Genomic DNA, 22189 nt, shown 5'->3' with positions numbered 1-22189 from the left:
CTCACTAACATCTTCACCAGTAAGTCAACTCTGAATGATTCAAAACAGGAGCTTAAAGTAAGAAAAACAAGCTGTTGATCTGATTGATTGTAATGTCATGTCAGTTATTCGTCATGCTGGAAGCAACTTTGAACATTTCAGGGCACAAATCGGATTGAAGGAGCCAGCGGGAGTTTCAAAGTTGACGCCACAGAAGCTGGTTTTAAAAGATAAAATTGCCTCTGAGCAGTTGAGTTATGAGCTCATCCTGACTTAAAGCCAGAGAGAAAAGAGCAGCTCCCATCTGACGGACTCTCTGATGATCTCATTGTTTTGTAGTTAGGCTTTGACTGATCCTTGGCATATGCTGGTTCCTAAATTTTCTGTCATGCCCCCCCCCCGTTTTAACTGGTACTTGAAGATTATCGGTAAAATTCGCTGTACACCACAGCAAAGTTCCATTTCTCTGCATCCTTGCGGTATATGTGAACTGTAAACAGAAAGGTCTACAGAGGACGAGGAGCAGGGTGTGTGATCTCAGGCTCGTTGGGAAAGCTGAATGTCTGCCCAACCACATGTAGAAACGACTGTCTGAATAAGGCCCCATGTATATGTTTGACATTTCAGACCTGCTTGGAAGAATTTACTGTATGGGCAAAGCTGAAGTCATTTGGGTTTTACTCTTTTGTTTTTTTCTTGAATTATTTTGAAAAATTTGAAACACAAGATAGCTAAAGTTTGACTTTTATGAAAGGTTTGGTCATGAACCGTAGTCCAATCGTGGTCTGCCTGGTCTGATAATATGTCACTGCAGGAAAACTTGATCCAAGTTTCACCAAAATGAGGAAAAATGAGAGCTTTGTTGCTGTAGGGATTTGCCAGAATATCTCTTCATCTGATGTGGATAATCCTGATGAAAATGAGTGTAAAAACTCTATTTTTACATAAAAGATTGAATTACACCAGCACGCAGACACCGGGATTGATTTTCAATGTGCCGCAAAACATTTAATTGCCCAAGTCAAGCACTAAAAGTTAGTTGACTGAAGATACTGCAGAACTGAGGCTAGATTACATTTTAACTGGAGGCTAAGCTGTAACAGTGGGTCTGCACCATTAACCATGCAAACACCATTCGTGCCAAGAGCGACTGAGCCACCTGAGCATAAAGTAAACAAGAGTCCAAATACCATGTGTTGGCCCAACCACCAACACACTGGATGTGATGCTCAGATCTACTGTTGAAAGCAGCTTATACACCCACCAAGGCCCCGTCCACATTACTCTGGATGTTTTTTAAAACAGATACTTTTTCTCCAATTTTATTTTTTCCCACCAAATAATAATAAGGCTGCTATACGTCATTGTTTCTGCAACGCCTTGTTTCTCTTGCTCTTGTGAATTTTAAGAGTGCTACAGCTGTGTTTTGACACCTGCCCAGGTGCTGCTCTGGACATTCCTGGAACGTCCAGGTCTAAAACCCATACAGATGGTAAACAATAATTATTAAAAACCTGGTCCAAATCTTCCTCTCAAAAGTGTACTCCAGTAGATTAAATCATAAACATGGGGGCGGCTGCCGAGGTGTGTACGATGCGGGAGGAGGTATAAACAAAATAAGGTGCATGATCTAAAACACAGCTTTGCAAGTCATGCACACAAAAATAGGCCATAATTTTAAAAAAAAAACAACAAACAGTTGCACAAACCGCGGCCGCATGGCTCGCCGGGCACTCAGCGGCAAACTTGGCAGTAGGTAGAATTTTGTGCAAATCTTTTTTCCAGCTCAACCTCTATATTTAACAAAAAAAAATGCTTGCAAGTCTCATCTAAATACCAACAAGGATCCAAAGTGTCCTTTCTAAAGAAGAAAAACCTTTAAAGAATAGCTAAGTCAACATAATTTGCACTTCATGGCATATACAATCATTTGGCCTGTTCCTAGATATTTAAATTTATGGCCTTGTGGAAGTTGTAATGCCACAAATTAACCAGCATGACCTCCACTACTTTGCAGCACGTGATGACAATGTGCATCGTTTCCCAAAGTGTGGCTGATCCCATCTTCTTCTTGGCGCTTCTCAGGTATTATCAGCTGTCCGCATCGTTATCCATCCTGCGCCCACAAACCAAAAATACACAGCTAAAATCATAGACTATATTTAGCATTTCCTGCATTCTGTAATTCACTTGTGTGCTGTTTGTTTCAAACGAGGTTGAAAGGAACCAGACTGGAAGCCTTCTCACAAGCTGAGGCGCTTACAGTAAACCATAAAATTGGCAAATATCGCTGCCACATGACAGAGGAGGATTTTGCCATCAGGAGAAGGAGAAATGTATGTGTGTGTGTGTGTGAGGGGGGGGGGGGGGCAAGGTGAACTCAGCAGGAGACAGCACCTCCTGTTTGTGTTGCCTCTTCAAACAGCCACAAAGATGGACTGAACCGGCCCATGCATGAAGCACAGGGACCTGCGTGCGCCCATATGGGGTAAAAACGACACAAAGACACCCCAAAAAAAAAAGAAAATATTTTTACAGCGATAACAAAACCAGTAAGAAGTATTAAACTGTGAGAGGTTCTTGATGATAATTACGACACGTAGGGCTGAAAGTGACAGACATGTAAGTGTGTTGAAGCGTCACAGATGGTAACTCGGTGTACTGTGCAGAGGCTGCTGATCGAGCACTTCATCCATGCACATTCTGGACAAATCCAACTGGCAGATGGACGGCAGAGAAGGGAGGTGCTGCTGCATAGTTAAACTGAATTCTTGATATTTAACACAGGCGCAGAGCCAGCCGAGCGGTGCTTTGCGCTGGCATTTTCTTCTTACTCTAGCAGAAAGACAAAGTTTAGAAAGAATCTGTCACTCTGGCACTTAGAGTATTTATTATTCTGATCCTTTAAGGCAATATTTCGCAGTTGATTTCTTCGCCTATTTTCTTTGGTCCGGTTGTGCGGGGTAGAGAAACCCAGACATCCCTCTCAGCAGTGACACTCTCCAGCTCCTCCTGGATCCCAAGGTGTTCCCAGGCCAGAGGAGACTGGTACACTCACCAACCACTTTATTAGATACACCTGCTCAGCTGCATGTTAAGTAGCCAATCAGCCAATCACATGGCAGCAACTACATTTATTTAGGCATCTAGACATGCTGAAGCCGACTTGATAAAGTTCATACTGAGCTTCAGAAAGGAGAGTGACTTTGAATGTGGCAAGGTTGTTGGTGGCAGAAGCGCTGGTCTGAGTACTTCAGAATCTGCGGATGTACTGGGATTTCCACACAGAATCATGTCTAGGATTTAATAAATGGTCCAAAACAGGGACAATATCCAGGTGAACGGCAGTGTGCACAAAAATGCCTTGTTGTTATCAGAGATCAGAAAAGTAAAGTACGGGCACGCTGGTTTGAGATGATTGAAAGGCAACAGTAGCTCATATAACCACTTGTTCCAACCAAGGTCTGCATAATACCATCTCTGAACACACAACAAGTCCAACCTTGAAGCAGATGGGCTACAGCAGCAGAAGACCACACCAGCTAAAAACAGGAACTGAGGCCAGTCACACAGACTCACCAACTTTGGACAATAAGAGACTGAAAAACATTGCCTGGTCTGATGAGTCTTGAGTCACTGGACTCCGATGGCCTCCATCGTCTGCAGATCTCAATCCAGTTGAGGACCTTTGGGATGCAGTGGAACAGGAGATTTGCATCATGGATGCTTGGCTGACAAATCTGCAGCAACTGTGTGATGCTATCAAGTCAATATGGATCAAAATCTCTGACTAATGCTTTCAACCCCTTGTTGAAGCTATGTCATGTAGAATTAAGGCAGTTCTAAAGGCAAAAGAGAGCCCGAGGCATTACTAATAAGGTGTACTTAATAAAGTTGCTTGGTAGTGTGTATATACTTGAAACCTCTCCTGAATGATCGAGTGCCTCATACACGCGTCCAAGACAAAGCCTGACCAACCAGTGAAGAAAAACTCATTTCATCTGATCTTATGTCATCGGTCCGTATGTCATAACCATACGTTAGGGTTGGCCCGTCTGTGAATCAGTAAAGAGCTTCACATTTCAGCTCAGCTCCTTCTTTACCACAACAAACCGGAGCTACGTCTTCATTGCTGCGAATGGAGCCCCAATCTATTGGTCCATCTTTAGTCCAGACATCATTTATGTTTCATTAAAGCAACTGTGTATAAAATAACTTCGTTATTTTTGTTTTCCCTTCGTACTTTTCTGTGAGATTTAATTTGACTTACTAAGGATCAAAACTTAATCACAAAAGCAGGGGATCACAGCGAGCGTTGATTCTCCACTGCAGCTAATTTCTTCCAGCGGTACTCGAGGCCTATGTGTTGTTTTTATTTTATTGTTCGTGAGAAAATGTGTTCAATGAGCAAAACGGAAAACAGTGACTTCATTCATTCCTACGCCAACCTGAGCTACTGTTCTGGCTTTTACAACTCACTCCTCCACCTGCACAGTCATTCAGAGTCTGGAATGCCTCACGTTTGCAAACATTTGGAGGTAAAGGTGCTACCAAATCCTGTTAGAGTCTTTAATGACCAAGAGGGGAGCGTTTTCATTTTTTTTTTTTTACTGCACACTTTTATGACAAGGGAGGTATTCATGGAACAGTCTGCAAGGGGGGGAAAAAAGTCTTTGATTTACCTGATTTAAAAAAAAAATTACATCTGGAGGTATGAGAATTCTGGACTGTAGGTTTCAAAAGAGGTATCCCGCGGCCACCTCAGGTTTCAAAGCTGGCAGGCTGATGAGAGTGCACAAGGTTTGTGAGCCTTGGCACTTACACACAGCACCAGGCATTGAGGACCCAGATTAACCTACACAGAAGTTAAATAAACACACATCCACACTTGGCCGCATGAATGGACGTTTCATCACAGCCTGCTACGTTTCCGTGATTGTGCTTGAGTAACACACTGCCGCTCTCCGTGATGCAATTAAAAATAACAGCTGAAACACAAAAACCATATGTGAAACACTAGCAAAGGAGGTTATAGGTAGTGATGCACTAAAAGTGGGCGGAGCTGCTTCTATAACCTTCCACCCTCTAAAAAGTAGATTAGTTTTAAATGGTTATCAGTTGGTAGCCACTTCATTGACTCGCGTATCAATCCCAGCATTGTGTGCTTAAGTCCAAATAAAATTGCTTCAAGGTCAAATTAGCTTGACCCCACAGTCTACATGAGCCTTGGTGGGGGGTGACTTTCAGACAGCTGCAGGACAGGAGCTTAGAGGAGTGTGAGGTAATCCCCCAAGGCAGTCGGTCATGTTAAAACAGCAGACACAAAAGTGTAGGGGGGGGCACGGCTTGTGTTTGTACACAGGGAACCCCAGGCAGCTCAGTAATAAGAGCTTTATTATTTAGACCACTGCCAAGCAGAGATCAGGGTGGAAAATACTCAGGATCCCTGGCGCCAACTCCCTCTCGCTCTCGGAAAATCCGCCCCACAAGCATCCAAGCATATGGCCTGGATTTAATCACCTTCTGTGGCGTTCATCCTCAGCCTGAAGTTTAAAACGCTACAATCAATACGCAACGCTGTGACCCTTGATCCTTCCGTGGGCACTTGTATTTACACAATTGTGTCTTTTAAAAACCTCATTTCGAATCGCGGGTGTAAAGTCTGCGGCTGATAGATTCCTTTTTGGTGACATTATGCACATGTATGAACACTTTAATGAGAAAAACAATATACTTACATGAACAAAAGTACATCAAGTACTACAATGATGTGGCGATGAAAAAGTACATTTCTCTTACGGAGCAGTGGCTTTAAATTCTAAACATGGAAAAAGGTAAGAAATATGTACTATATATGGGTTTTTTTGTTTGTTTTTACATAACCATTTGCAAAATGTCTCTTTAATTTTATTTCTACTTCTATGTTATGTTTATGCAAAATGTGTTTATGTTATTATGTTTAGATTCTCCCAAACCCACCGTGTATCAAACAATGGTGAATTTAAAGAAAAGTTTCAAGTAACTTTTGCAACAAGAGAAAGATGTGAAATGAAATGATGTGTGTGATTGTTACAAAATGACTACTTAGCTTATAAAAAAATAAAATCTGTTCACTGGTTCATGCTAGCAGTACAGACAAACACATGTAAAAGCACAAAATGACACTCGCTCCACCTTCGCATTTGGGGCAAAAAAGCCTATATGTAAACACAGAGACTTACATTTATTATTGTTGTTTCACAGAAGCATTATATTTGAGCAAAGTTGTATGCTTTGTGAATTTAGATTAAATGCAGTGAACTAGTACAGTGCTGCAGTGATGCACCTGAATCCCTGCCGCGCTGTATTTTTATTTCTGCGGATTCATTCATCAGATTGTTGGGAAGCTACGTCGTTATGTCCTGCGATACCAAAAGTGACAGCACAATTCTAGTGTTTGCACAGATATGCTACACAGTTAGCTTATTATAAAATACTGTGTTGTTTAAGCAAACCTTCTCCAAAGTAAGTTGGATGTACATGCATGTTTCTTAGCCACACAGTTCATAAACAGGCATCTTTCAGATTATCTAGATAGTTAAACCGGAATTATATTCTATCTTCAGAAAAAGGCAGCATCTTGGCAACTTTCAGCCTTTTTCATTCATTCATTCATTCAACAGCACCACAACGATTTTATTTCTGTCCACACACAAAAAATAAATAAGGCATTAATACAGTTAAACAGTCAAAATCAACTTTAAATTTATTTTCTGTTTGGAGAAGTCTGTAACTCAAGAAGAACAACAAAAAATATTTATTACAATAAACTTTTTTAGGACACCTGCTCTTCATGTTCCTCCATCATCTGAGACCTTCTCCGGCCCCACTCCGGCTTGGTCCGATCCAGGATCCTCTCTGCTGAATGAAACAAGTGTGTGTATCGCAGCGCAGTTTGCTGCTTCAGCTGCCTGTCTCTTTGCTGGCCCCTCTGGCTGCATATTCCGTGAGCTCGTAATGTTTGGATTCTACTGAAGCAAAAACACACTCGTCATTCCTCTGAAAAAGGCTCCTTGGCAATAAAGGGTCAACTGTAAAACCTGATCACTTAGAGCTGAAAAGGGGAGGTTACATCAGCGCTGCAAAATGGCTGCTTTGTGTATCCTGATCAGCTGTGGTCCAAGACTTCCACAAAGCTCAACAGGAGCTTCCTTCAGCTCGCTTATATCAACTACTGCTGCAGCTGTGGTCTCTAAAACCTCAGATTCATTGTTACAAAAATCGATGCTACTTTGAAATATTGCTTCAAAGTCGCATTCCAGCATGAAATATGTTGATGCTTTTTAATCCCACACAGCTATCAGCCTCCTCTAATCTTCTCAAAACATTGGTCATTACACAAAAATGTGAGGTGATGCAACAAACTTCCTTTTTCGAGAAATCCAGGCTTGTGATGTAGGAAATAATTCCCTCTGTTGGGGGGTTTCCCCCCCTGTTTCACAGAACTAAACAAAAGCCAGACATGAATGAATAAAAAGTTAATAAAAATTTGTCTCCACTTGTGCGGTGGATTTCTCACATGTTGAAGCCTTTAACGGTGGATCTTATTTACCTGCTCAATAATTGCAATGGAGCTGCAATTCTTCTTCTTTATTTTATCTTACCCTTTCCTGTATTGAGCTGCAGTAATGTGCAAATTTCCTCATTGTGAGATCAATAAACTTTACAAGATGCAGTTCTTGTTTAAGAAGACTAATATGGGACCAAGAATGACTGTTTCCTTTTTTTAATTCTTTTTGTGATGGACCCACATGTCGAACACAGAAATTTTGATCACCAGCCAGCTGATATGATGAACAAAATTCAACTGTTTATATTGAAAAAGTACTTTTTTGGGGGACGTTTAGACATTAAAAACGCTTGGAAATTTATCAGCTCAATATTTGTAAAACTGACTCAGTTTTAGCATTTTTTTTGTTTGTTTTCACTCAAGTCACTCAGCTGTGGCAGCCATCTTGAATCACGTTGACTCCAAAAAATGTGCATCCAGTGATTACTTTCTGAGAGTTTCATTACTTTGCCAAACGAAGACACACACAGGCAATTACACGTTCGCCCGCCTTTGAAATGAAGCCTTACCTCTGTACCTGCCCCAGCTTTAGCAGCCTGTCAGTACAAATTTCAGAACAGGTTTTATAGTGCCTAAAACATCTGAGCCGGTTTGAGTTCAGGTCCCAAATCTGAAATCCTTCTGTGACTCTATTTTCTGGACTTCTGGCATACCAAGAGTCTCCTGAGATGACGTAAAATGCTTTGCTAGTCTAAAACCAATATTGGTGTAATGGATTTGCAAGGAAATTAGGGTTTTGCTCGAAGCCTTCAGGCCACTTCGGCAAACTGTTCCCAGTGAAAGGTAATCTGATGGTGACCTTTTTTTTTTTTTTTTGGCCCGCCATAATGAACCGTTTGCTTTAATGAAAGAAATTTCTTGCCTACAGCAGACCCCGTCCTCCAACAGTAAAAGTATTAGAGACTGATTTAGGCTCACACTTCGTATCCAAATATAACAATAACTTAGATCTGCGTAACACTGTGCAGATTGTTGCTGCTTTACATTATTACACTGTGGCTGCATTTAAAGTCACGGGCGGTTATATTTCCCATTTGCTTCCAAAACCGCTCTCTAAAGAGCGGCTGCTGCTTGTCCACAAGTTACGGTGTCTGTTTTCACCGTGGAGAAAAACACATCTCTCACTCTGCTCTCCACATCAATCCCTGGTGTGGACTGCTGGTGTCTTTTTCCTCACCATATGACTCCTATTAGCTCGATATGAAAACCCCAGATTGGTTTTTAATGTCACAGCTGAGAGCTTTTCTCTCTCTTTCTTCGACCAGCACACTACAAAAGACGCTCATTTGCTTTGGGTTTACCGTGCGTAAACTGTGGGGGCAACGTGGTTTGTTTGAACTCTTGATAAAATAGGGGGAGGGGGGGGAGACACCTGGGTTTCATTTTGTCTAATTGCAACTGTGAATGGAGATTTTGGCCCTCATTTAGGCCCTCCACCTCCAGGTCAGAATTACAATCCCATTAGAGAGCACGCTCGGTGATGGAATTACATCATGTGCTTTCAGTGAAACCAGTGGCCTGCAGCTCAACTCCAGTTTTGTTGCACCCGGTGCTGCCCGAGGCGCCGTTGGGAGGGAGGATTCTGGATAAGGTGTCCTTGCTCTGTCAACACTTTGGAGAAATCAAAGCGTCCTCTTCCCTTCCTGTGTGAAAATGCCCTCATGTTTTCAATTTCCTGGTGAGTGGTGGACTTTTGACTCTTTTTCACAATAGTTTTTACACTTTAAGAAAAAAAAAAAATCCCTCTCATGTAGGAGGTCTCAGGCAGTGTGTTGAAACATGTGGGGCTGTTGACATAAATCAACTTTAACTCCCTCAATCGACATCATATTGCCTTAAACTGATGTTTTGTCATTCAGAATAAAACGAAGTGGGGGGCACAAACACTTTTATTCTCACAGATGTTTTGCAGATATTCAGTTTGCGTGAGTGAGCGCTCAGCTGACTGGTGGCCCATTTTCTTTTTTTGGTTTAAATTTAGCATTTATTGCAGTTTCGGTGGGGGGTTTGAAACATTTAGAGTCCAACTTTTTCAAGCAAAGAAGTAGCGGACTAAACCCACACAATAATCTGGCAGTGATGTGGAAAAACAAAGGGAAGGGTGCGAACTGGGAGAGATGATGAGCAGAATGAAACTCAGGTGTGGACAATCAGTCAACTGAGACACAACTAAAACACAACTAATTGAAACATAAATAGGAAAAAAACTTTCCAAAACAATGAAGCAAAGTGACTAAGAATCCAAACAGTGACATGGCAAAATCTAACTGAACACAGAGAAGAGCTTCAAAATAAAATGTAACAATAATAAAACAAAGATTAACCAAACTTAAACATTACAAATTAACAAACCAGAGCTCAAAACCACAACTGATTACTGTCATGGTCACATGTTTTACTAATAAAATGATCTCAGACTGCAAGTTTTCTTTGGGACTTTTAGACTTTTCAGAAGAAGAATAGGAGCCTGATAGACTGGAATGGCTACTGGGGGCGTGAGGCGAGATCTGTGGCCACCATGATGCTAGGTGCTCTGTGTATCGGGCTGTACTGTCTACATGTCCAGACCACGCCAGCAAGCAGGTTCACCTCAGTCTGTTAGTATGCTGATAGATAGGAAAAAAACTGGAGCAGTTCATGCAAACTCTATTATTAAACTCTGTCAGCCTTGGTGGTTCTATGTGGGCATGTTTGTTCAGGGGAATAAATGTGAATATATTTCCTTTACAGTTCTCGTGTTCTATACGTTGTCAATTTTTGATTTAAAAAGGCCATGTGAAAAGTAATCATATTCATGTAGGGCAGGGGTGTCCAACCCTGGTCCTGGAGGGCCACCATTCTGCATGTTTTCCTTGTTTCTCTGCTCCAACACATCTGATTTGAATCAATGGGTGATTAACAGGCTTCTGCAGAACATGAAGAGGTAATTTAACCACTGAATCAGGTGTGTTGGAGCAGGAAAACAAGGAAAACATGCAGAATAGTGACCCTCCAGGACCAGGATTGGACAACCTTATTGTAGGGTGTGCCTCCGGCTGCACTAGAAGTGCTACAGCTAGCCGCCGCTGCTGCTGTTTGCAAATAATCAGAAACTGTCAATCATCCCATAAAGCAGAACTGATGAAGGTGTCCTCAAACAGCATTAATATGAACCTCTATAAAAACCATATTTTAAAACTGAAGTGGCTGCAGTTCACTTTGGTCTTTGGCCTGCTTGGACTTGCCATTATTTTGTCAATCAGGTCAAAATGAAAATAACTAACTACAACACAAAAGATATTTGTTGTTTATACCGTTTCCACGGAGCCCCACTTCATCAGATCAGACCTAATATATTTTTGCATTTGGAGCTCTAAACTGGTCCTCCCCTCCTTGTTTGCAGGTATTGCTCACTTAGTGGTTCTGTGCTTATTTGTAAATGAAAAAATACAAAAATCTGATGACTTGCAAAATAAAAAATGTAACTCTGACTTTAGTAATTTGGAATAAATATGCATTTAACCCCACTGACATTTTTTGAAGTGACGAAGTAAGCTGAATAGTTTTGATGCTGTGTGTCTCTCTGTGACGTTCTGGAACGCTAAAAAAAGCTCACAAGACCTCATCTTCTTGTGGTTTTGCCTCAGTCTGATACTTCAAATTATTAGCAGCAGTTTCTGCCTCCTTTGCAGATTTTATGTGTGTGTGTGTGTGGAACGTTTCTGCTCAAGCTGTGCAGCACATCTGCGGCACACTTTGAGCTTCGCGTCATGTGGCTCCACGGACGAAGCTGACCATTTGAAGTTGCCCTGAACAAGCCGAACCAGATGGAGCGGAGCCAGGCACGGCTGTCGACTTAACTGGCGTACAATTTGCGAGGAAGCCATTTCAGGGTGAAAGTGATGGATGAGTTTTTCCAGCTGATGCTTTGTGTGAGACAGCTCTTCAAAGCCAAAGTGTGTGACAGAATCATAACATTTCTCTAGTGGTTAATTTGGCGTTCAAGAGAACACAGCCCTTCATTTTGTTTGTAGGTGTTTCTTGACTAATGCCAGAGGAAAATGGGCTCTGTTTATGTCAGACAGAGCAGAAAAAGATGTATACAGCATGAATGGGGGGGGGGGAAGTCAGCAGGAGCAGCTCGACGATGCTGAAAGGTGACCCCATGTGTGTGGTCCTCCTGTATCAGATGCCCTAAACAGAGACGTGTAGGCCATGTTGATATTCAGAAGCCTTGAATATTTGTTTAAAGAGAGTAATTGACACCCGCCACCAGAAATATTTCCCCGCAGTTTGGTGCAGAGTGTGAGAACAAGGAGAGTCCAGTTTGCCATGGCTGCTTGCTGCTGGAAACCTGCTGGCCCTGCAACGGCGGCACCGGACCACACATATCTGTCGCTTTTATGACTTTCTGCTGCTGCTAATTATTGACATTTTCAACAAACAAACCCAGAAATGTGATGCCGTTGTTTTGGTTTGAGATGACAGCACACTGGGATCAGGTTTCTGTAAGGTCAAAGGCTGTAGAGGATGAAACGTGACCTGACTGGGCTGCACTGAATTAGAATTTTTTGTTTTGTTTTTTTTCCCTGTCTGTTAGCAAAACATCTCAAAACATGACCACAAGAATAACTAGTCACTTGGTCGCAAAAATTTTGGGTTCAGTGAGACAACAAGGGAAAATTCAGTCCTATTTATTTGTTTATTTTTTCAATTTTCCCACTTTTTTGTGTCAATGAATCTCCCAACAGTGGCAGCCCGGTGAGATGCCACCTTTAGCCAGGGCAGGATTCTTCCACAGATGTTATCTTCGCCAGCCCCTGAAACGGGGAGGATCTCCTCAACTTTGTTTTGATTGCCGGCATTTACACCGCCTGCATCTTCGCTCATGTGAAAAATGGCGCTTGAATATCATTTCATTCTTCATCTTTCATCTGCCCACATTCATGCGTCAGTACAAAGTGTGCGCCGTAATCCTTAAATGAACGTCTTCTTTTTGAGCTTCATGCGGCGTCACATTCCAGCCACGGGACAGAGGATGACATCTGGTTGACTGCAACGCACGTTGTTTTATCTAATCCTGCATTGTTGGATGCTCGTGTTTTGAAAAGCCCAATTTTTTTTTTTCTTCGCAACTATCAGGAAAGAGGTGCTTGAAGTGAACTGAGTGGAAACGCAAACAGAAGCCTCGTCAGGCACAGATGTCAGTCGACTGCTCATCTGTAACAATGAAAACTTCCCCTGTAACGTATTTAAATGCTCCTTTTTTAGTGGTTTTAAACTTACAAGAACAGTTGCAGTTTAATTTTTTCTTCATTGAATTTCTTATTAGAAACAAAAATGGAGAAAAAAGGAACCTAGTTTTCGGTTTATTAACAGCATGTTGTGGTTTTGTCTGTTTTGTTTTCCCGCTCTCGTGTCCCACCTGATCCATGTTTGCAATCAGCACACCTTTTCCTCATCTTTGCTCATTGTAGTCCCAGTTTTCCTCTGTGTGTTTTGTCGGTTCCCCACGCTGTCGTGGTTCCTTCAGTGCTGCGTTCATGTGGGTTTTCCGAGAGCTGTTCGGTCAGTAAAGAGAAGTGAGTCGGATTCCTTGTTTGCATTTAGACCCTCAGGCCTCTGCACGCCTCGTTTCGTGACTCAGTAAGACTAAACATGGGTACCTCCAGCTGAACTAAGTAATTATCCACACTTGTGCTGTGCTTTTAAACCTGTCTTAGGTTCTAGAAACATTTGTATGTTGAGGGCTAACATGATGAATTACGTCACTGGGAAGTCAGGAGTCCATTATTTTGTCTTATTTTATTGTTTCACAGAAACAAGTGTGACAGATTTAATGCCATAACTAAGGAACACAGACAATGTATAGAAGATGACTGCAGTAAACGTGACATTTAGTGGTGTGTGAAATGATCATTTTTGAATCTCTGTCAGTTGTCATTTTGGGTATCTGAACTCAGCACTGACAGCTGGATCTGGCTAAGAACCCATCTTGGCTATAATTAGTCAGTTACACGAGTGGCTCGCCCTTAATTCTGGGTCCTAAGCGGTCTACACTTTGTTATGCCTTTTTAACCTCTCCAGGTTCTGCAAAGCGTTTCACAATGTTTCTCACTCAATTATATTTTACTCTATATGCAGCACTTTTTCACTTTCTTATTCATTCATACACCAAGGAGCATATAGGGTTCAGAGTCTTGCCCAAGTACACTTTGGCACACGGCGGAAACTGGGGATCAAACCCTCAACCCTCCACTTGGAGGGCTTCTTCCCTTCCCACTGAGCCAAGCTTCCCAAAGTATGAAACTGTGCGTGATTTGCTTTTCCAGGTCAGGCAAACTATGGAATAAACATTAGCGTTCGGAAAAAATTGTCTCCAGGCTTTTCTTCTTTTCAGTCTAAAAGATAAAATGAATTTCTAAAACAAGCAAAGTCGCACTGTAGTCACCATGGTGTCGGCCTTTGGCAAATCTTCCACATCAAACTATCAGTTTAACATTTCAGCTGTCAGAATTATGGCTTTTCACTGAAAATCCACAATTGCATGGTTGTCTATTTTCTTTCCCCAAAATTTTTTTCCTGAATTAGTAATTATTTGAAAGAAGTGTTGGTCTGTTTGCCATTTGCTGTGTATTGAGGTTGTGTGTGTGTGTGTGTGTGTGTAGGGGGATGCACTGGACTGAAGATGGAAAAAATTTAAATAATATGTATATTACAAGTAAAGACACAGCATAATGGTTCAGAATTTAGCCACAGAATCTTAATGATAACCAGATAAATAAAGCATTTATTTTACTGTAAAAAGTCAGTTTAAAGCTAAATTGAAAAGGTGAGTTTACTATTGCTGTAATCATTTGCACACTCCCAGCTGTCTTTTAGGTTTTCACGTCCACAGTAAATGTTTCAGTTCACACTTTGAGAATAATTTAAGAACTTTGTTGGTCCCGAGAGTCCCAGTAGAGATTATGTTCTTGGTCATATTTACACAGACACATTGACATTTCATTTGTCTTTCTACAATACTCTCTACAAAAGTGAAATCTTTTTACAGCAAGTTCCACCTGAACGATCAGCGGCACATAAAATTGTAAATACTGGCCATCAGGGTGGTGACTATTCCTTTTATTTTAACCGTTGAGTCTCTGGTGCACAGTGAGTCCTAAGCGAATGGACCTCCAGCTTCTGTAAAAGGCAGGAGTTTGGATGTGTGGCTTCAGACAAACTTACCAGTAAAAATGATAATGGAGAGAACAGAAGCACACGATCCGTCTCACCCATTATCAATCTGTCATCCACCTCTCATTGTCCTCCAGTCTAACCAGTTAGCCATGCAGTCATTTTTTCCCCCCGTGTGAATTATCACTTTTACATTCACTGTGTGGTATCTCGTAGGCTTTAGACGGAGCAAAGCGCTGCGACTTCATGGAAAATGTCTACAGAGGCCAGCTGAGAAAAGAGAGTTAGTGAGAGCAGAAGACGAGCGACAGTTTTATCGCTGATCAGGGAAGGCTGCCTGTTTTGAGACATTTTAAGAACCATGTTTCCTAATCTTATAACCCCACTTTACAATGGTAAGCCATTTCCCAGAGTATAGCATATAAGCTATAAAGTTATAAAGCTTGTGTGTGAAATACAGCAGGATCTGTGAGGCCAAAGGATTACAAATTATCTCTTTGTCTGTTGCTAATCATGCAGCATCAGCAGCGGTGATGCAATGCTCTGAAATCAGAGTTCTTGGAGTTGATATTTACTTAAAAACAGGCGCACGCTGCGCTCACTGATGTAATGTTACTGAAAATATATTTTGCCTGCTCCTTCAGCCAAATCTGAGTCTTCGCCCGGGCCAGTGTTTTCGTTGCTTCTCGGGCTTGCAGCCAATGTAATGCAGTCTGATGCCAGTAGGTTGCTAAGCAGGCTTCTTAATTCCTTCTATAATGGTATTTATATTTGAGAGAAGACGGAGTATCAAAGTCAAAGAAAAAGGTCTTTTTTTTTTTTTTTTTTTTTTTTTTTTTTTTATGTTGATTGATCCTTCTTTCTGTTGCGTTTGTGTTTTTAGCCATAACCCCTCACCTCCTGGAGTAAAAGCCTTTTTCTTTAAGAAATCAAGCCTTAATCCTGGCCTTTCCTGATTAATTTTTTTTTTTTTTTTTTCTGATCTCATTACTCCCAAAGTGATGCCAAAACTTCACAGGAAGCATAACAATAACTAGATCAGATTTCCTTCTAATTCATTTCTGTGGCGTTTTTATGCGACTTTATTTTGGCCCGCTGAGTCACAGTCAGCTAAACTTTAAGGAAAGTGTGAGCGTCTCAGAGGGGTCTTTACTGCAGGGGTAAAAAGTTCAGTATTATCTTTAGACATGAAAACGTATTAGTGTAACAAAAAAAACTGAAGGAATAAAATCAAGACGGCGAAATAAAACGTCAAACCTGCTTTTTACGACAGCTTTTTAGCATTTTAAATTAAATTCTTCATACCAAAGTTAGCTTTGGTATTGTGTTAAAACAATTTAAGGGCCAGGTTTAATACCACAGACTCTAATATGGTTATTTTTTCTCTTGCTAGTGGAAAAGAGGGATAAACGTTTGACTCTTATTTGAGATCTCATGGATGTATGAAGCAAAAGGAGCCTGATGTCTCACTCGTACAGTGAGGGAAGGCTTTGACTTCTGAAAAACGTGGAATATTTTGATGTCATGAGTTTAAAGCGGCTTTTGTTTGCCTTTTTAATATTAAAATTAAACTTTTCTTGTTGACGGATGCTTCAGCATTTGTTATTGTCATCTGATTACAGCAGTTAAACCACTTCTTTATAGAAATAGTGTGCTAGGACTCTTAGTATTTGTAACTTTTAAATTTATTGAGTTATTTAACTTTATTCACAAAATCTTTCCCTGCAGTACTATACTGAGATCTCTTCATTTCCCTCAAAAATGCTGTTCTCAGAAATGCACTTCAGCATTGCTCTATTTTTGTCTTCTCATGCTCCTTTTTAGCTACCAACTTTATCTTTATCTTTTAAAATTTGTTTTTCTAATTTAGCATTTAGCTATGGCTTTTATCCGCCTGCTGTCAACATATCTCATGACCCTCTGGACGAATGAAACTCGGGAAGTAAATATTCTACAACGAAAGGTTTTTCCTCCCAGAACTAATCTGTCTCAAATTTGGCTTGAAGGCAAACTAGAAAGCTGGCTGTCACCATTAGTTGGGAGATTTATTAGAGATCCTGGTTACTTTTTGACTCATTCTTTACAAACACATGGTGGTTTGTAGTAAAATAGTCTGCATTATAAATAAATCATTGCCACTTTTGTTCAGATAGTTTATCATTCATAAAATAACAGAGTTAAGACCACTAATAAGCTCGATTCTAAAATGAGTGTCTTTCACTCCAGAGTAAGCTTGTAATTTTCTTGGCGTTTGATGGTTGACCTGCTGGCTAAATTGTTCATTAAAAAACACTGAGGCATCAGCTCCAAGTCCTCCCGAGCAGGCAAAGTCAGAACCCCACATTACAACATTATGTCATTAAGCGTGAAAAAATGATAACAGATGTTGTTGCAGTGCCCCCACCCTCCTCCACCAACAACCCCAGAAAAAGAAGCACAAATCTTAAATTAATCCAGGCTTGTTAAAGGGTTCGAATACTTAACTTGACCTGCATGTCCTCCTGTGACAAGCTACAGTGGCAAAGCCTTTACACGTTTTATTAAACTTAGTGTAATAAAAACAAAATAAACATCTAATCTTGTACTTTTTTTTTTTTGCCCTCACCTAATGATTCTTCACTGGAAATTCCCTCATACACATTCATATTTTAGTGTCTCTGGACTTTTTATATTCCCTAAAAAGAGAGAACAATTCCTCTCTGGTTCCAACTTTCTTTTTGTTCAGTGGCCCTGAATTCTTATCAGATCGAAATGAATGAAGTGAAATCTTAGCCAGAAGTAGAGATCATGGCTGTCGGGGGACCTAAACCCACCCCGACCCGGAAGTTTCTGTCTCCGTTCACCACAGTGACGAATGAACGGAGCTCCTCCGGCCAGCCTGACGTAACGAGGAGAGACGTGGTGAAATTGCCAAGGCGGAAGAGAGTATCGAATGCTGCTCGAGCAAAAAGCAACAACAAGAAATCTTGTTTGGGAATGATAAAGAGGCGTCTTTAAAAAGAAAAACGTCTCTGTGTGGCGGCCGTGAGAGTTCAAACTGTCTGAAAAACACAAAAAGAGGGAAATTTTTTGGTGAAGTTAATTGCAAGTGTGCGCTGCTGCAAAGTAAATCTACAGGAGAAAAAAAGCCATAGGAAGCGGTGATTGGTAATGGTAGGTTCTATTCTGTGATGGAAATTACAGAGACTAAAGTCCAAAGTATGACAACCTTCTGTCACAGTTCACTAAGTGCACAGTTAGTTGCAGATCTGAAAACACAGACAGATAATAATGTTTGAATTTATGCCATCTCTATTCAAACTGTTTCAGCACATTGTAAAACCAACATGGAAAAAAAGATCTAAAAAGTATAACAAGAATCGTTTTTTTGTTTGTTTTTTATATGTGGCAGACTTGCAACCATTTTGGTCAAACCTTCTAAATTATGTTTTCTAAGACATGTTAGTGCTCAAAGTATGAGTTGAGGTTGACTCTCCGCTACTACCACACAAACATTTAGCTCCGTATCTGTAAAAATCCCTGAACTATACCCGGTTTTGAGTTGGCTAATGTTGATTAGCTGGGGCAACCATGTAAACATTAGACAAACACCAAAGACGCCATTTATTTTAGTGCGTTCTGTGGCGTGGTCCTACAGCAGGTAGGTTTTATACCGCCCTAATGCAGGTGTTTAAAAATTACCGTACAATGATTTAAAAAAAAAAAAAAAAAAAGTAAAAGAAGCCGTTTAGTCATCAAGAGGAGAACCACGGGTCGGACCACAACTCGACTACAAGTTTGTTATTTTTGTCGTGTCAACCAAACAAAACCCAGCTTTGTTTGCTGCTTTGTTTACAGCCATGGTTAAACCGCTACTTCATTTGGAAAGGAAAAGAAATTTAGATTGGGGGTAGACATCGTATTTATGTGTTTGTAGATCATGTTTCGGCCACATACAAATTAAATTGTCCAAGTATAACAAAAAAAAAGGGAAATGTGACCAAAAACTATTCAGAAACATTTAATTTCCAAGCACTGTCACACAACATTCTGTTTAACGTTTTGTGAAGCTAATTTTTTTTATTATTTTTTTCCAATCACTGATATTTTCAAAGAATATTGAGGCTCAAACTTCTGTGTTGGAACTAATTATAATCTGAGAAGGGACTTATTTACAGTGATGGCAGGATGTGGCTCGTAAAAACCATATAGTGTTTGTTTAATGGCTGTCTGACCAATCACAAGCTCTGTGATAAAATAGCATAAATATAGAATTATCTATTTTGACATCTGGAAGCTGCCATGTTCTCCTTTACTTTGACACTTTGCATGTGTCCTACAAGTGAGACAAAATATTGTCCTTTTCACTGTAAAAATATTGCCTCCCATTTTTAACCAATTAGCAATATGCACAAAAAGCTTGAGATTGATGTGACACTTGTGGTCAATTCAGATCATAGAGCAGAAATAAAGAAATACAGCTCTGTAAACCAACTTCTTATCAATTCTTCCCAGGGGTTGAAAGTGCAGTCATGATGTCCCTCTAATTCAGAAGTGCCCAATCCTGGTCCTTTAGGGCCTCTATCCTGCATGTTTTAGTTGTTCCCCTGCTTTACAGCAGGTCTTAAAGTTCTGCAGAAGCTTGTTATTCAATCATTCAGTCAAATCAGGTGTGTCACAGCAGGGAAACAACTAAGACATGCAGGATAGTGGTCCTCCGAGACCAGGGCTGGGTCTTATTAAAGGTGAGAATTTTGATTTTTTCAGTCAAGCACAAATATATCCTCTGTTCAGTAACTACAAATAAGATGAGAAAGTCTGCAAAGAGCACAAAGGGCCCAAAAATCAACATTTTGCTCACATGGGGCCATTGTGTCACCGCTGCACAGTAATGTCAGCTCATCTTTATATATCGGAGTTAAACTTTGTTTACAGGAACATACCAGCCGAGACTCCCAAAACACAGATAGCAGCACAGAAACTGAAATGTATTTTTCTTTGTTACAATACGCTGGTGTAGATTCTCAATCATCCAGGACATGATAAATAAATTTAAAAAAAGGTGTAAAAACAAACAACTGGACTTCTAATTTAGAGCTGAAGATGTTTCGAGGAGCTGCATCAAATGAAGCGAGAAGTCTTCAGCTACAGAACAGAAGTCCAGCTGTTTTTGTTTTTTAACCCATTTTGGATTTGTGACAATAGTCCTATACTTTGTTTCTTCATATATTGCTTTTATGGAGCCAGACTTTCTTGCGGTCTTTGAAAGTATAGTCTTGATTTCTAAACCTATAAACTCAAAGGATGAGTCAGTGTTGTGTGCAAACAAACACACAATTTTTAGTTGAATCTATGAGATGTGCCAAAAATAATGCAGTTTGACAGTTTTAGTATTTTAGCACCAACAAGGACAATCCCAAAGAGCTCTTAGCTGTAAACTTATAAAGCAGCTCTCAGGTCCAGGATCAGGTCTTTGTTGCATTTTTCCCAACATAGCTTTCAGATTCTGTTCATCTGCTGTAGATAGTTGTTGTTTATTTGTTTGAATATTATTTTAGTCCTGAAACTACTTTTGTTTTTCACCTGTCAACTTTCCTTATGTGTTTAAAGCGCACACTACGCAATATTCTGTCCTGGTGAAATCCTAAGAGTGGACAGAGAGTGTAAAAAAGAAAACGGCCAAAGTCCAAAGGAAAACTTTGAAAAAAGCCTTTTGAAAGCCTGGGAAATATTGATCGATACCACTTTAAAAGATTACAAGAAAAGGTGGCTCCTTGGAGCAAAATATAAAGAAACCAGAGAAATTTTGTTGTTGTTTTCTGGTTGTTCGGTTTGTTTGAATGCAGATAGATTTTGCTGAAGAAGCTGAAACTGAGTTGGTGAAATAAATAAAAATAAATAAAAATTGCTAAAACCTGCAAAAGACTAGCTTATAACTAAAAGTAGCAAAAACCTAGCTAGAGGCAGCAAAATGTTAGCAAAAAGTAGCAAAAGCATAGCTAAAACAAAAGACTAACTACAAGCTAAGAGGTAAACAGCTATAAGGTAAACATATCAAAAGTCTAGTTAAAACTAGCAGAACACTAAAAGTAACAAACGCCTGGCTAAAAGCTAAAAGTAACATAAGAAGAAAGAATACAGCCAGTATGCTGAAACAGATTTGTAAAATAAATTTTTTTGAAGGATTTAAAGATATCTCAATATGTTTCTATGGGGAAAATAAAGTTTAAAATTATAGAAAGTCTAAAAGTGATAGCTCCCATCTCATGATTAAGCTGAATGTTTTGATGTATGAATGGCTAAAATAGCACAAAGTTAGATGGCACAGAAATGACAGGAAAAAAGGAAAACAATAGTGTGAATGAAAGAGTGGTTTAATACTTTTATACTATGGCTTATAAACATACATTTATAAATTCACTGTATATATAATGTACTCAGAAGTTCAAATGATGTTGCTGAAATGGTATAAACTCTTTAAATGAAACCAAACCAATATTTCCCATACATGTGAATGCTCTCATGTAAGTGCAACCTCCTGGAGGGATTTGAGGCCTTCTTTACAGTACCTTTACAACACACACTCTCACACACACACTGTGTGAGGCGTACAGCAGCCAGCCACCTTTGGAGACCTGCCAGTTCAAAGAGTCATGAGGTCCCATGCAGATTAATGAGGAGGCACAAACCAAACACGTTTCTCACTGATTTTTGTGAACGAGCAGCAGGGGTTTGCTTCTGCAAGTCACTTGGCAACGCGGGCCGAAAATATCCTGTTACTAATAGAAGAGTAATTACAGCGCTATTAGAGATGTACGATTTCTACTTTCCATCTTTGTTGGATATTTTTGCCATTACGTTGCGTAACCTAACGGCTAAAAGTCTAACTGTGCAGTTTCCTGTGTCCATGAATAATTGATGATACTGTCATATTTTCAACAGCTGAACAGTCAAGTTATCGTTCTGGTAGACTCCTTCTTTTCACTCAGACAACTTCAGTCAGTGTTGTTTAAGCTACTCTCAAAAACATTTCAGTGGAACCTGCAGGTATGCACATTGGGGGGGGGGTGGAAACATGCTTCTTTTTTGTTTTGCATGGTTTCTTTTTTCAGGATAACAAATTATGCTCAAACAATTGTTTGCCTGGAAAGTAAAAATGCTGAAAACAGCAGTCGTTTTTGTTTAAAACATTTGGTGATTATCAGTGGGAATTACTCAGAGCATGAGTACAGCACTTCCCTACTGGGAAACCTCAAAACAGAAGCTGCCACTCTGCATGTATGTGTGGACACAAGATTCTTTTTGTCTCTTATTTCCAGATAAACGATTCCCTCTTGAGCCTGAATGCAAACTGTGTGAGACGATGAAATATGATCCAGGAAGTAGAAACGGAGCAACAAATTAAAGCTTGTCAGGCTCAGAAAGGCTCCCTCCAGGATGCTTTTACCAACAGGGTGTTTTCTT

General features: G+C 40.2%; 1 protein-coding gene across 2 annotated transcripts in view; it reads left to right on the top strand.

Annotated features, from left to right (window-relative positions):
- Window positions 1–8942: 8942 nt before the first annotated feature.
- esrrgb (estrogen-related receptor gamma b) overlaps window positions 8943–22189 on the top strand; it is a 108694-nt gene continuing 95447 nt past the window's right edge. For both annotated transcript variants that reach the window (XM_025008364.2, XM_025008361.2), the window contains exon 1: window positions 8943–9266. In XM_025008364.2, coding sequence (XP_024864132.1) covers window positions 9250–9266 — 17 coding nt within the window. In that variant the 5' untranslated portion in view covers window positions 8943–9249. The remainder of the gene's footprint in view (window positions 9267–22189) is intronic.

This window comes from Kryptolebias marmoratus, linkage group LG19, assembly GCF_001649575.2.
Source record: "Kryptolebias marmoratus isolate JLee-2015 linkage group LG19, ASM164957v2, whole genome shotgun sequence".
NCBI lineage: Eukaryota > Metazoa > Chordata > Actinopteri > Cyprinodontiformes > Rivulidae > Kryptolebias > Kryptolebias marmoratus.
This window is presented reverse-complemented; position numbering and strand designations above follow the sequence as displayed.